Source organism: Trachemys scripta, chromosome 17, assembly GCF_013100865.1.
Source record: "Trachemys scripta elegans isolate TJP31775 chromosome 17, CAS_Tse_1.0, whole genome shotgun sequence".
Taxonomy (NCBI): domain Eukaryota; kingdom Metazoa; phylum Chordata; order Testudines; family Emydidae; genus Trachemys; species Trachemys scripta.
This window is the reverse complement of record NC_048314.1, coordinates 16,629,548-16,641,635: the sequence shown is the minus strand read 5'-3', so window position 1 is coordinate 16,641,635 and position 12,088 is coordinate 16,629,548. Positions and strand designations below refer to the sequence as shown.

Genomic DNA, 12,088 nt, shown 5'->3' with positions numbered 1-12,088 from the left:
CTCGCAGCCCATCTGTCAGGTCCCCGGGACGGGGAGCCGCTCCCAGCCTGTCCCGGTGACCAGCTGCTGGGCTAGCTGGCTGCAGCCAGATGAGCGACACTTTTAAAGGGTGGAAACAATCCATTTTCCAAAGCGATCATTTAAAGCACTTAGGCAATTACACACTTAAGATTAGCGTTAATAATTCACCAGGACCGCGGCTAGCCCTGCGCCAGGGCTCCTCCACCCACCACCCCGCAAGGTGCGGGGACAATGGGGCTGGCAGGGATGGATCGGGGCTGGCGGCTCTGCTCTGCTCCCCACATGCCAGCACTGTGGCGCTGCTCGGGTTTCCTGTGTCTCCTGGGCTGATCTGGCTGCAGTAGAAATCCGGAGTGGCTCTGGAGTAAGAGGGCCTGATTCCCTCTGCCCATGGGTAGAAATCAGGAGTGATTCCCTTGAGGTCAGGGATGAGTCTCCTTTCTCTGACACGGGTATAAATCAGCGGTGATTTCTCTTGAGCGGCTGGAGTTACAACCCAGCAGAATCAGGCCCCCTCTTTGAGTGGCCAAAATACGTTTGCCTGTGGGTGAGAATCGTGGAAACGGCCTCACCCCCCACCCCCTTTCCTTTTCCTCCTCTTTGGCTTCTTTGATCAGCCAGAATAAACAGCATACAAAAGCCCGCGAATGATCTGCTTGTTTGTAAAGAAGTTTATTTCCACATTTAAAAAAAAAGAGAGAGAGAGAGAGAGTTTTGTTTTGTTTTCTTTTCTGATCTCTTTAAAGCCGAATTTTTCCTCGCGAAGTCCAGACAGGAGAACCCGGGAATACAGACTTACAAGAATCACTTACACAAATACGTCCTCAGGGTTCACAAATAAATAATTCATATACATTTTGCACACAAGTATTTACAATTTTTTTCTTAGTTACGTACTTTTGAGAACTCTTGGGTTAGCATGAAAGGGCGCCTCTTACGCTACGTAACGCTACGATCCGATAGGTGAGTTCCGAGCGGTTCATTATGGATCTGATTAGGGTACAGGTGTTGTATGTTTCATGTCAGCACATCCGGGACATCCCCCTACCTATCCCGATTCCTGCACAAGTAGAATTGTTACTTACAAAGGCCAGGACCGGATGCCCTAGTGCAAAGCCGGGCAAGGGAATGGCAGAGAGGAGAATGGATAATACGCCTTTGGGAACAAACAAACAACAATTAGAAGCCATGCTCAGGTGAGCTAGTTTATGTGCAAATACCTTTGCCTCATCCTCCCCAGTCCTTGTTCAGGCAAAAACCACTGAAAGCAGGTGCGTGTTTAGCATGAGGGAAGTCTTTCCTTCTTTCCGGGGAGTGTGTTTGTGACAGACACACGGATGGGTCACAGGTCATTTTTCAAATTATGTTCATTAAAAATAATAATCAGATTTATAGCTAGCGATCGCCGTTCTGTACATAAGCCATCTCCCATCCCATGCATTGGGCTCATCGTTGGTCAAGTGGAAAGGGTTAATTAATCGTGAACACGGTGCTAAAAGCTACTGCAAGGAACTGGAAACTCCAGCCTGCCCTGAAGTTGGCAAGGAGCTAGTCCTGTTGGTGAAATAAATCTTCAAGCCGCTATATAATTGGAACGCAGTAAATTTTTTTAGTGGAAACAAAACCTGGGATATTTTTAACTGCGTGTCTCTTGCACACAGAATCCTCAGGCATAACCCTCGTTTTGTAATTGATCCTTTAAAATGCAATGCGTCTTTTTTTTTTAATGGCTTAGATTAATTCAGTTCCTCTCTTCAAACTAACTCCGTCTGAAAGAGGAACGTTTCTGAATTCTGCAACTTGGGGAGATTCCTTATTTATTCGATCTTTGTGTATTCTCTGACCCGAAGTCGCCTTTGTGTGTGTGGCAAACTTTAGTGCTAGAAAGCGGGGGAGGAGGTAGAAAGGCCTCCATGGGCAAAAAGATTTTTAAAAAGGCCGAAACAACTGTGTGTATGGGGGGGGGGGGAATTATACACCGCGGAGCGGTTTAATTCTGCCCCTCTATGTTTTTAAGGAGGATGATATTCTGCAATATTGAAGTGAGCTAATAGTCTCTGTGTCTGGACCATCACAAAGACTTGTCTATTTGTGTGTTTCCTCATCGCGTGTCCCGTCCACCCACATCCCCGGTCCTCCTCCCCCAGTTTGAACCTGAAGTTTGAATTGTTGTTTGTTGGGTTCCCTTTCTCCATTGCTAGGAAGGCGAGCTCTCACCCCCTTCCCGGTTAGGTAGCGCTGACCGCATCGAAAGAGCGCGCGCGCAGGATTTTAGCGCAAAATGAGAGCGAGAGCGCGCAAGATTTTAGCGCAAGAGGTTTTCGTTTGATGTGTTTTTCCTTTCCAAGTTTCTCTTGCTCCTTTAGGGTGAACGATGGTTTTGTGTGGTGGCTAGGCGGGTGTTGAAGTGCCAAGGATCTGGCCCGCCTCTCCCCCCGCTCGGTGTACAGTTTCTGATGGTCAGGACGGTCTACGCAAGGGAGCAGAGGGGGCCTCTTGGCTTCCTTGGCAGCGGACTTTGCTGCGGAGTCGGCGCTTCACCGCGGTTGAGCCGCTCGCGGAAGGACGCCTGCCAGGGGGGGCAAAGGTGGGGGCGGCTCGCTGCCCCCCTGCAGTCCGTGAATGAGGATCCTGGGTACCAAAGGTCTCTGCAAAGCCGGGGGAGGGGCGCTGGGGCCCCGGTACAGATAGAGGGCCGCTCCTGGATCCAGGTTGGAGACCAAGCTCTGCGGGTAGAAATAGGGAGATGGGAACATTCGCTGGAGGGCCGAATAATTCCCAGCTTCGGCCAGTAGCTCCAGTCCCACCGCTGTCTGCCTCTTCCACTTGGTCCTGGGGAGGGAAGCCAAGATACGCGGGTCAGGAGAGAGCCAACATGTACAGAAAAAACAGCCCTGCGGGCCTCGGGCAGAGCCGGGGGTGCACCCGCGCTCTCCGGCTGAGCAGAAGTGCCCAAACCGCTGGCCTTCCACGGGCAAGAAACCTGAGCAACTCTCCAGCCCCGGTTCTCTCAGGAGCAGCCAAGCCCCTTGAGACCCATGCAGCCTGTCCTTCAGTCCCAGGTGGGAGAGAGTTGCAGCGCGCACCCCTGAAATAGTTTGGGTGAAAGCTGTGGAGTCTCTCACACAAACACACACACACACACTCACACGCCTGTGCTGAACCGCAGGACAACACCATTCTTGATTGGACGATTGTTTCCAGAACCCAAATCCTCTTCCCGCAGCTATTTCTTTTCCCAGCGGCCAGGAACCAGGGTGGACTCCCTGGATGTTAACTTTGCGAATGTTAACGTGAAGTGTGGGGGACAGGGCAACTGACAAGAGTATTAATTGCTCTCTATTTCTGCAAGCCCAGGGTGCTATATTAGAATAGCATGTTAGCAGGAGCATGCGAACTATGCAGTACGCGCATGTGTCTATTTTATCACATCTTGTGATCATGAGGTATTATTATTATTATTATTTTATTATATTTTATTAAGCGACAAAGAGTCCTGCGGCACCTTATAGAAGTATTGGAGCATAAGTTTTCGTGGGTGAATAACCACTTCATCAGACGCACCATTATATATAATATAATAATTATTTTATTAGTTACTCACAAGTATATAATGTATCAGATAGTATGTCTGATACCATTTGCCTTAGCTGGAAAAATGTATTCAAGCAACTGGTATCCGACATACTCTCTGCTATATTGCGTGTGCAAAAATAATATGTGATCACAACACATGATAACATGTAACTGCACATACGCTGATCTATAGTGATTGGAAACATTCATCTCTAATTTGCCAGCACAGGCAGGTGATTATCTATCTATCTCTCTATCTATCTATCTATCGGATGTTAGCATATGTGATGATCACATGCTAAAATAGAATTATACACACTCCTGAATAGTTCGGCACTATCTGCACTCTGCTATTTGGATTCTTATTGGTTTCTAATCAGGGCGCTGTGTTATTAAAACTTTCACACAAGTACCTGAAAATCACTTAAACACAAATTAAAGCTGTGTTTAAAAAGTTCAGATTTCAGGTAAAGCTAGAAAGAAGACTGAATTCGTGCAAGGTCTTTTGGAAATCTGGAGAGAGAAATAGCACCTGAAATGTTTATAGCAGCATTAGGAGTTTAATGGAAACCAAATAAATAACCCTAAACGGGGAAAATAAACTCCCACAAGATTTGTTCTTGTTCCCCCCCCTCCCCAAATATATATATATATATATATAAAAAACAAATGTTGTGATCGATTTCTAAATGGCAATATTAAAGCATTGATCAGAACTGCCCTGAGAAATACCCACATCACTTTCTCTTTGGGGATGGGAAATAGTTGGCTAGTTGGGAGATTTTATGGTTGTCCTTTGAATGTAAGAAAAGAGCAGCCCCCCCCCCCCAAGGAACACGCGACGCAAGGGTGAAGGCGGGGCACACTTTGACTAGGCAGCGGGTCATGCTGAAACCCGGGCGTGTTTGCTGCTGGTTGTGTGGCGATGACGCTCATGCTCCAAGCAATGACCAGGGCCGGGGTCGGAGGCCGGGACGCGCACGCCGGGGCGGGCGGCGCGGGATCAGCTGAGCGCATCAAACGTCTCGCGCCTTTGGCAGTTTTGTCGCTGATGCGCTAGACCTATTTCCACCCTTAAATTATTCATCATAATAATAATTGTGTAATTACTGTAACGGGCGTTAATTATTGATGCCCGGGATTTATTATTCATGGGCCGATGTGTTGTGCTGTTGTGTTGATCGAAAAGTGCGTTTCTTCCTTTTTTCCTGGACGGTTGTTTGCGGGGGGGATTCTTTGGCTGCCTGAATGGGGGGGGGGGGGGGGGGAAGGGCCCCCAGGGGGGGGGCGGGGGGGGGGGGGGGGGGGGGGGGCACAGGAGGCAACTGCTGTTGATGTTTTGTTTTTTAAGCAAGTAACTATCACAAGGAGACTAGGAAGGCACGTGTTGCTTCCCTATACCGCGGCGTCGCCTGGTGTGAAAGTTGTTCAGGGGCTCTCTGCCTTTCCAGCCCCGTGTGCCCCTGGCTGGGCGGCTCATCTTCATCCTTATTATCCAGCCGGGGGGGGGGGGGTTCTGCTTTCACGCAGACCCATTGCACCCCCACCTATGTAGTCACCCGGCTGGTATTTGGGGCCACGGCTTCCGGGGCTCGCGTTTTTCATTGTGATTTTATGAGGAGTCCGTTCTAGGAGCGGCTTCCAAACTGCCTCCTACTGCTGGGTCGGGCCCGATCCTGCGCTGCTTTGGAGACCCCTTGAAATCAAGGGGGGGGTTTCATGCAGGGTTACCCTTGGGCTACCCATCGGGGGCAGAGTTCTTGAGTAGCAAAGTGACCCAGGAAGCTTGTCTGTCTGCACCTGGGTCAGATTCGGTCCAGGCCAACCCCCTTTCCTTGGCGCCCAGCCAGTTGCTGGTCGGTCCACGGGTGGATTTCCTTGGCTCTCGCTCGGAGAGGTTTCGTTTGAAAGATAAGGGTCTGTCTGTCTTCTGTGGCTGCTATTTTTAAACCTGCCAGAGTGGAGGCGTCCGGCGGCGTCCGCAAATCTCCGCTGTTCACTGCCACGCCGCGGCAAGCAGCGGGCCGCTTTCCCCCGCCCACCCCCTCGGGCCTGGCCTTTGCAGCCTGCGTTCAAACCCATCCTTTTACCTTTACCCATTAAAACCGCGCTGCAGCCTCTGGGCCTCGCTCAGCACCGCTGTCTTAGCTGCTCTCGCCCGGGCCCTGGCACCCCAGCTAACTGTGTGTCCCCTCCCCAGCCTTTCAAAACTCCCCGTTCGGATGCGCTGGGAAACCGGGGGGCTTTCAGGGACTCTCTTCCAAGCCACTTCCTAGTGGGTGGGTTTGGGAAAGCCCTGGTGCCTCTCTGCGGGAGCTGCTGTGGGCCCAGAGGCTGCCCCCGGAACTCCCCTGGGCGGGTGGGTGGGGGAATCCGGGAGATTTGCACTGTGTTGCCTTTACCTTCTGTTCTGGTACCACGTTTTCACTTGGGTGTCAGTGAGGTTGAGGGAGGCCGCCAGCTCCATCCTGTCCTGCACGCTCAGGTATTTCTGCCTCTCAAAGCTCCGCTCCAGCTGCGCGAGCTGGTGATCGGTGAAGGCGGTGCGAGCTTTGCGGGGCTTTTTCAGCCTCACCGGGGGGCTGTCCCTGGAGCTGGAGATTTCTCGGTCCCCTTCTTCTTTCACTAGAGGGGGAGAAAAAATGCACGTCGTGTCAGGACAGAAAGAGAGGGGATACAAAGCGGCGCTGGGTTGCTTCCTTGCGGGAGCAGAGAGGCTCAGGCAGAGAAAGAAATAAGTCTCACACCCACACCCACACCATTGTTTTGCAAATGCAAGCGGCGAGTCTGCCCTGAGTTTTGCCTTTTCTCCTAGGCCCGGGTTGTTCTGTGATCACTGCTGCAGTTTGGCTCTGGGAGGTTGGTGATGGGACTCGAATGTCATGGCGCTCGGAAGGAAGGTAATGCAGAAGAAGTTGGAAAAATAAGAGCAAATGCTGGGCATGACCGGATATGAGAATAGTAACCAATGGTACATGTTTCGTTTGAATACCAGAGATGCAGTTCAAAGAGAGAGAGAGAGAGAAAAAATTCCTGGAGGAAAGGCTGATATAGATATATAGATACATCCCGGATTGACCCGTATTTTGTCTTTTAGTAGAAATCCTAATTTTTTAAAAAATAATTCTCTTTGATTGAGTTCCTTTACATTTCCTCCTCCGCTGTCATGTCTGACAACGGAGTTTCCCCATCCCCTCTAGATTTACCCCAGTCAATCCAACCAATGTTATTGCAATGATGGATTGGTTTATTTTTGTACAGGAAAAATCAAGTGTGGGAGGGAATCTGGATTGGCTGACCATAAAGTTGAGGCGCTGCAGATTCTTTGTTAGTGTGGGGCTTGTTAGCACTGCCTACTTTTTAATTCATGTAATGCGTAAAAAGAGCCACTTTTCACTGACAAATTATTGTTAATATACTGTAAAGAAATGCATCTGTATCTGAATAGGGCAGATGGCGCACAGACATAAGACATGGAATTCTTAAAGGGGTAGAAGGAAATATTTGAGAAGTGGTGCTGTGAGGCCATGCTTTTGCGATGATTTAACTTTTAAAATGCCTAATGAGATGTTTTCTTGATGGTTCATTAATGCAGGAAAGTCTCTGTTTCTATAATATACATACAAGCAGATCAATATATTACAGAGACGCTGATGGCTAGAAAGAATGATTTACACCAGAAAACATCTGTACTAGATTGGAAAATCTAAGCAAGAAAAGCTCTGGTTTTTTCCCCCCCTCCTTAAAGAGATTATGTAACAAAAAGCTTCAGTTTATATAAATTGGCTGCATTAGGTTTTTACAGGGGTTTATGGTAAATTTCATTGTGTAAGGTTTTAGAAGTGACAGGGCTGTAGTTGAATGCGAGTTGATTTCTCTCTGTAGGAAGACAATAATCCGGTTAATTGAGCCACCAGGGAACGAAACCCTTCAACCAGAAATCCAGAATCTAGCAGACCAGCTAGAGACCAAACCCACTGAATAGCTCTTAAACATGAGTTTCTGTTTCATTTATTGGCGAAACAAACACCTACCCCCCCCATCTTCGCCCCCTCCAAAAATAAAATAAAATATGGGCTGTGGAACCAGTAGCCTGTGACTTCTGCAAAGATGATAGTTTGGAAAACACCCTTTCAATGGAATCTTCACGATGTTTATTTCAGGTCTCAGGGTGAAGCGATCGGGGAGAAACTTTGGGGATGATTTGATTGGTCATTAAAGTTATTGCAGAGGTAGCTGGATTTCCTTAGACGTCCATTGGAATTTGGGGGGGGGGGGGCAGGATCTGAGCCAAACACTTAAACATTATTAAAGTTTGGACTTCGAAAAAAGTTAATTGGTAAAAAGAGAGAGAGAGAAAAAAAGGACAGTTTGGAATCGATTGTTCTCCCGGCTTCCCAGAAAGCCCTGTTTAGCCACTGAACTTCCCTTTGGATGTCAGTCCAACTGAATACAAAACAGTTTCTCTGATTTCCTCTCCGACTAGTCAACACAGCTCCAAAAAATGTTTAGCCCATTATTTAGATGAGGTGAGGAAGGTAAAATAAAACACCTTCCTTAACAGCTATTTCTTTGAAAAACTCGCTCGGTTATTAAGGGCGTTTTTCTTATACATATCAGGGTTTTTTTCCACCTCACTTTAAAAAGCTTATGGTTTGGCTACATAGAAACTCATGGGAAGCGTTTGTTTTTCATCTGGGCTCAATCCTGAAACCCTAAGGAGCAAAGTGTGCCCGCACTTTTTAAACAAAAATCTCCCATTGAAGTCGGTAAACTCTGCCTGTAAAGCTATGGCATAATAGAGCCCTCAGTCCTTATTCAGGCTTATTTAAATCCATGGGAAAGACTGACTTAAAAACGGAGTAAGGGGCCCTATCTTTGGCAACGGGCCTTCTATTTTTAAACAATTAAACAACTAGTTGCTTGTTATCATTTGATGTATTAAATGTATTTCCGTCCAGCTGTGCTTTATTCGAATGTGAACACGCTACGAGTTTCTCCTGGTAGGGAAGGGGAAAGCCGGCCTTGACTGCGGACTTCGCCTTGCACTGAGGAATGGCTGGTTAGTGCTGGTTGCCTTTTATTAATTATTATTATTGTTAATTATTATATATGATTTAATCGCTTACTATGACATGCAATTTGTCAGCTCCCACTTGCAGGCAGCCTGGCTTTGATAAGAAATATTTCGTGGTAAAAATTGGTTTGAAACATTTCCTGCTGAGGATCAAATCTCTCTCTATAGTTCATATTTACTGCTTTAGGGGAGTTACAAGAGTGCCCTTGCAGCTTGGCAGTTTTGAAAAGAGGGACAGGGTTTACAAATAAAGAAAAAAAAGCTTGTAATGCCGACTTCCATTTGATCACCTTCCTTCAAAAGACTGGAATCAATTTCTGTTCCTTCCCAGCCAGATACATTTCGCTTCGGCTTATTGTGCGAGGAATGAGAATATAAAACGCAGCTTCATTTGGGCATATTCAAAAAGTTTCCAAAATCTGCTTGGTAAATAGTTTTCTGCCTAAAATATATTTTTAAAGAGGCACATTTCCCTTACTTCTCCATGAATGAATTTAATGTTTAGTTGTTGCTGTTGGTTTTTTTTTAATCTGATGTAAAATAGAGGATGGGAATGAATGATAATTAAAATGGTAAGGTCAATGGGTAAAACATTTATGAAGAAAGATACAAATAAAGAAGCAGCCAAGCAAAGAAGATCAAAGTTCTCCACTTCCAAGGAAATTCAGGCCTATTTTTACCACCTTCCTTTTTCTTTCTTTCAATCACCCATAAATACAATATGCAGAAATTAGGAATGTCTGCAGCAGAAATCTTATTCTGCCTGATGTGCCAGTGTGCATTATTGCAATCAGAGCGGCGCAGACTTCAAACGGCCGCTTTGAAATGATTTGATCCCTTGTGGACGTTGTGCAGAGGTTAGAACTAGCTATTCGTAATGTTTCCGCGTTAAAAGTTTTAAAAGAAAGTGCGAGAGACCGAATACACTTGCAAGGATACACCACCATCAGACACCCCCACAGGGGTTATACAAAGTCCCTCTCAATAACGGGAAGTTAAAATCCCAGGCTCCTGCTCGTGTTTTTCACTAAGGATTAGAAGAATCTCTTTCTCTTTTCATGGTGGAGTTTACCCACGTTTGGACAGCTTGGTAATATAGCTGATCCGCCCCGAACGGATTGGAGGTGAAATTAATTCTGATCACCCTGAAGTTATTTAAATAATGCCGTTATTTAAAAAAAAAAAACGCACAGCTCCCCTGCATGTCTAAAAGCGAACGGATACATCTAAACGGCGGGGCAACCATTTCTTTCGGGCTCTTTTAATCTGGAAGTCGTTGGAAAGCAAAATTCCAAGAGTCTAAAGGTTAATTCTCTATGCGCGGTGTACTAGTCAATTACCCTCTGAAATACAGACTGAAATTGCTAAAATAAAATATATAAATGGAGTCCTTGGGCATATACCGCTCGTGTGATTCATAATTATTCAGATCTTGACGGGGCAAGGAAATTCTGCGGGTTTAATCTTAGGAGCGGGTTCATTTGTATTTTTTTCTCCCCAAGTGATTTTAATATTCCTCAATCCGATGCTATAAATCCCCATCCTCACCCCACTAATTAAAGTTCCGCCTGATTGTTTTAAACTCAAGCGTTGTGACGTTTTCATTATTTATCCCTGATTTCTGGACTGTCGCAGGTGTAAAGAATCCACCCAGACACACTAGCAAATCGAGATTCACCCCCGCAAGAAATAACAGGGAACCAAATCTCACCCCCCCCCCCTGATTCTTTTCCCAGGGACAGCGGGCAAACGCTTTCTTGGATGGGAAGGGGGAGTGCAGGAAATGTCAGGCTCTTTAAAATGCCTTCACAGCAGAGCAAGGAGTGGAAAGAAAGGCTGGAGGGATGTTTTGAAAGCAAAGCATGTGGCAACGCTAATCGCTGGCTGGGGGCAGCTGGTCAGTAGCTGGGGCTCTCGCCTCCCCTCGGTTCTTACCTTTGTACTCCGAGTCCGACGAGGCGTTGCTGCTACTTTTGTCCATTTTCTCTCGAAAGTCCTCCCCGGGTTTGGCGGGGATTCGCCCCGCCGGCTCCGGGCCGCTCTGTGCATTGGTGCTAGAGTAAGGCGCGCAGGCTGCCAGGGGCTTGCAATCGGCTAGGATGTCCCTGATTAGGAAAGACGAGGTCACTGTTCTGGATTGGGACGGAGCCGAGCCCTGCCCCGGCTGGAGGTGAGATTCCAAGCCCACGGCCACCCCTTGCCTGGGGGCCACCGCCTCCAGGCATTCCTTCCCCGGCGAGTGGGGAGACGGGCACCCGCTGCTGACTTCGGAGCCGGGGCTTAGTTCCAGGGGGGACCTGCATTCCCCCATCAGAGGGTCTCCTTTGGGCACCGCCGGGCTCCCCGCTCGGTGGGACAGGATGGAGTCGATCCCAAATCCGTTGGAGCCTTCCATGACCAGGCTCGTCCCCCAGCCCCAGCTGTTCGCTCACACCCGGCACCTTTCAGGCGGACATGGGCCGGCAGTCCGGACCTGGCGGGGGAGGGTGGGGCTGGGACAAGGCAAAGTTCAGCCTGGGATCCAGGGGGCCAGTTGACCAACAATTCCCGGGGGCGCGGTGCATTAAATCCAAGGCTCACCCCTTCTGCTTCAGCATCCCAGCCAGCTGCGTTCAGGGGAGAGACAGACAGACAGACAGGCAGAAAGAGGAAAAGGATTAAAAAGTCAAAGTTTGCTTGGGGGACCCCCCCTCGATTTAATCCTAACTCCACCCCCCCCTCCCCCAATACATGATCAGTTCTGAACTCCAGCGCCCGCAGGTTGGAGGGGGAGGGGGAAAAATCGATCCAAGGGGGTTTTCAGCGCCGTAACTAGGTAATGATTCAAAAATCAATGTGGGGGGAAGAGGAGGTGGGTGTTAAGGGAGGGGGGGGGTACCCTGCCAGCACCTCGGCCGGATCCTGCTTGGGAGATCAATAATCGGGCTGGTCCAACGACGCCAGGCTGGATGGAGATTTCAGCACCTCTGAAAGCGCCTGGCTGAGCGGCTGGGAGCGGCTGCACCCATGGTGTCGAAGCGGTTGGGTCGCCCTCCTGGAGACAGACGGGGCGGTCTGAGCGCGGCTCGGTTTCAGCACCTTGGACAGAGGCACCGGCAGGCTCGACCCGCCGGCTCCGCTGGTGACACGTTCCCCTTTAAAAAAATGAACTAGTGTCACTTAACTTTGGGTTGTTTCTTCTTCTTCTTTTTTAAGGTGCCGGGGCCACGTGTCTGAGCATCCGCGCTTCTCATTGGCTGGGGTGCTTTTTGGGTGATGTCACACACTGACTAAGGAACCTGATCTCCTTTCAGTTTGATTAAAAGAGACACTGAATTAATTACAGCCCAGATCCAACTGTTTACAGGCAATTTCCACCCTGTTTGCTTTCATTACACCATTGATGAAGCTCTTAATGGGGTTATTACCAATAGG

General features: G+C 48.3%; 1 protein-coding gene across 1 annotated transcript; it reads right to left on the bottom strand.

The window, feature by feature from the left end:
- Positions 1-682: 682 nt before the first annotated feature.
- Positions 683-11,749, bottom strand: BARHL1 (BarH like homeobox 1). The gene is made up of 4 exons (XM_034793288.1): positions 11,564-11,749; positions 10,610-11,280; positions 6,000-6,222; positions 683-2,853 (listed from the first exon to the last, which is right to left on the bottom strand). The coding sequence occupies exons 2-4, from the start codon at positions 11,067-11,069 to the stop codon at positions 2,559-2,561; spliced, it is 978 nt and encodes a 325-aa protein (XP_034649179.1). The 5' UTR covers positions 11,070-11,280; positions 11,564-11,749; the 3' UTR covers positions 683-2,558.
- Between the last annotated feature and the right edge of the window lie 339 nt (positions 11,750-12,088).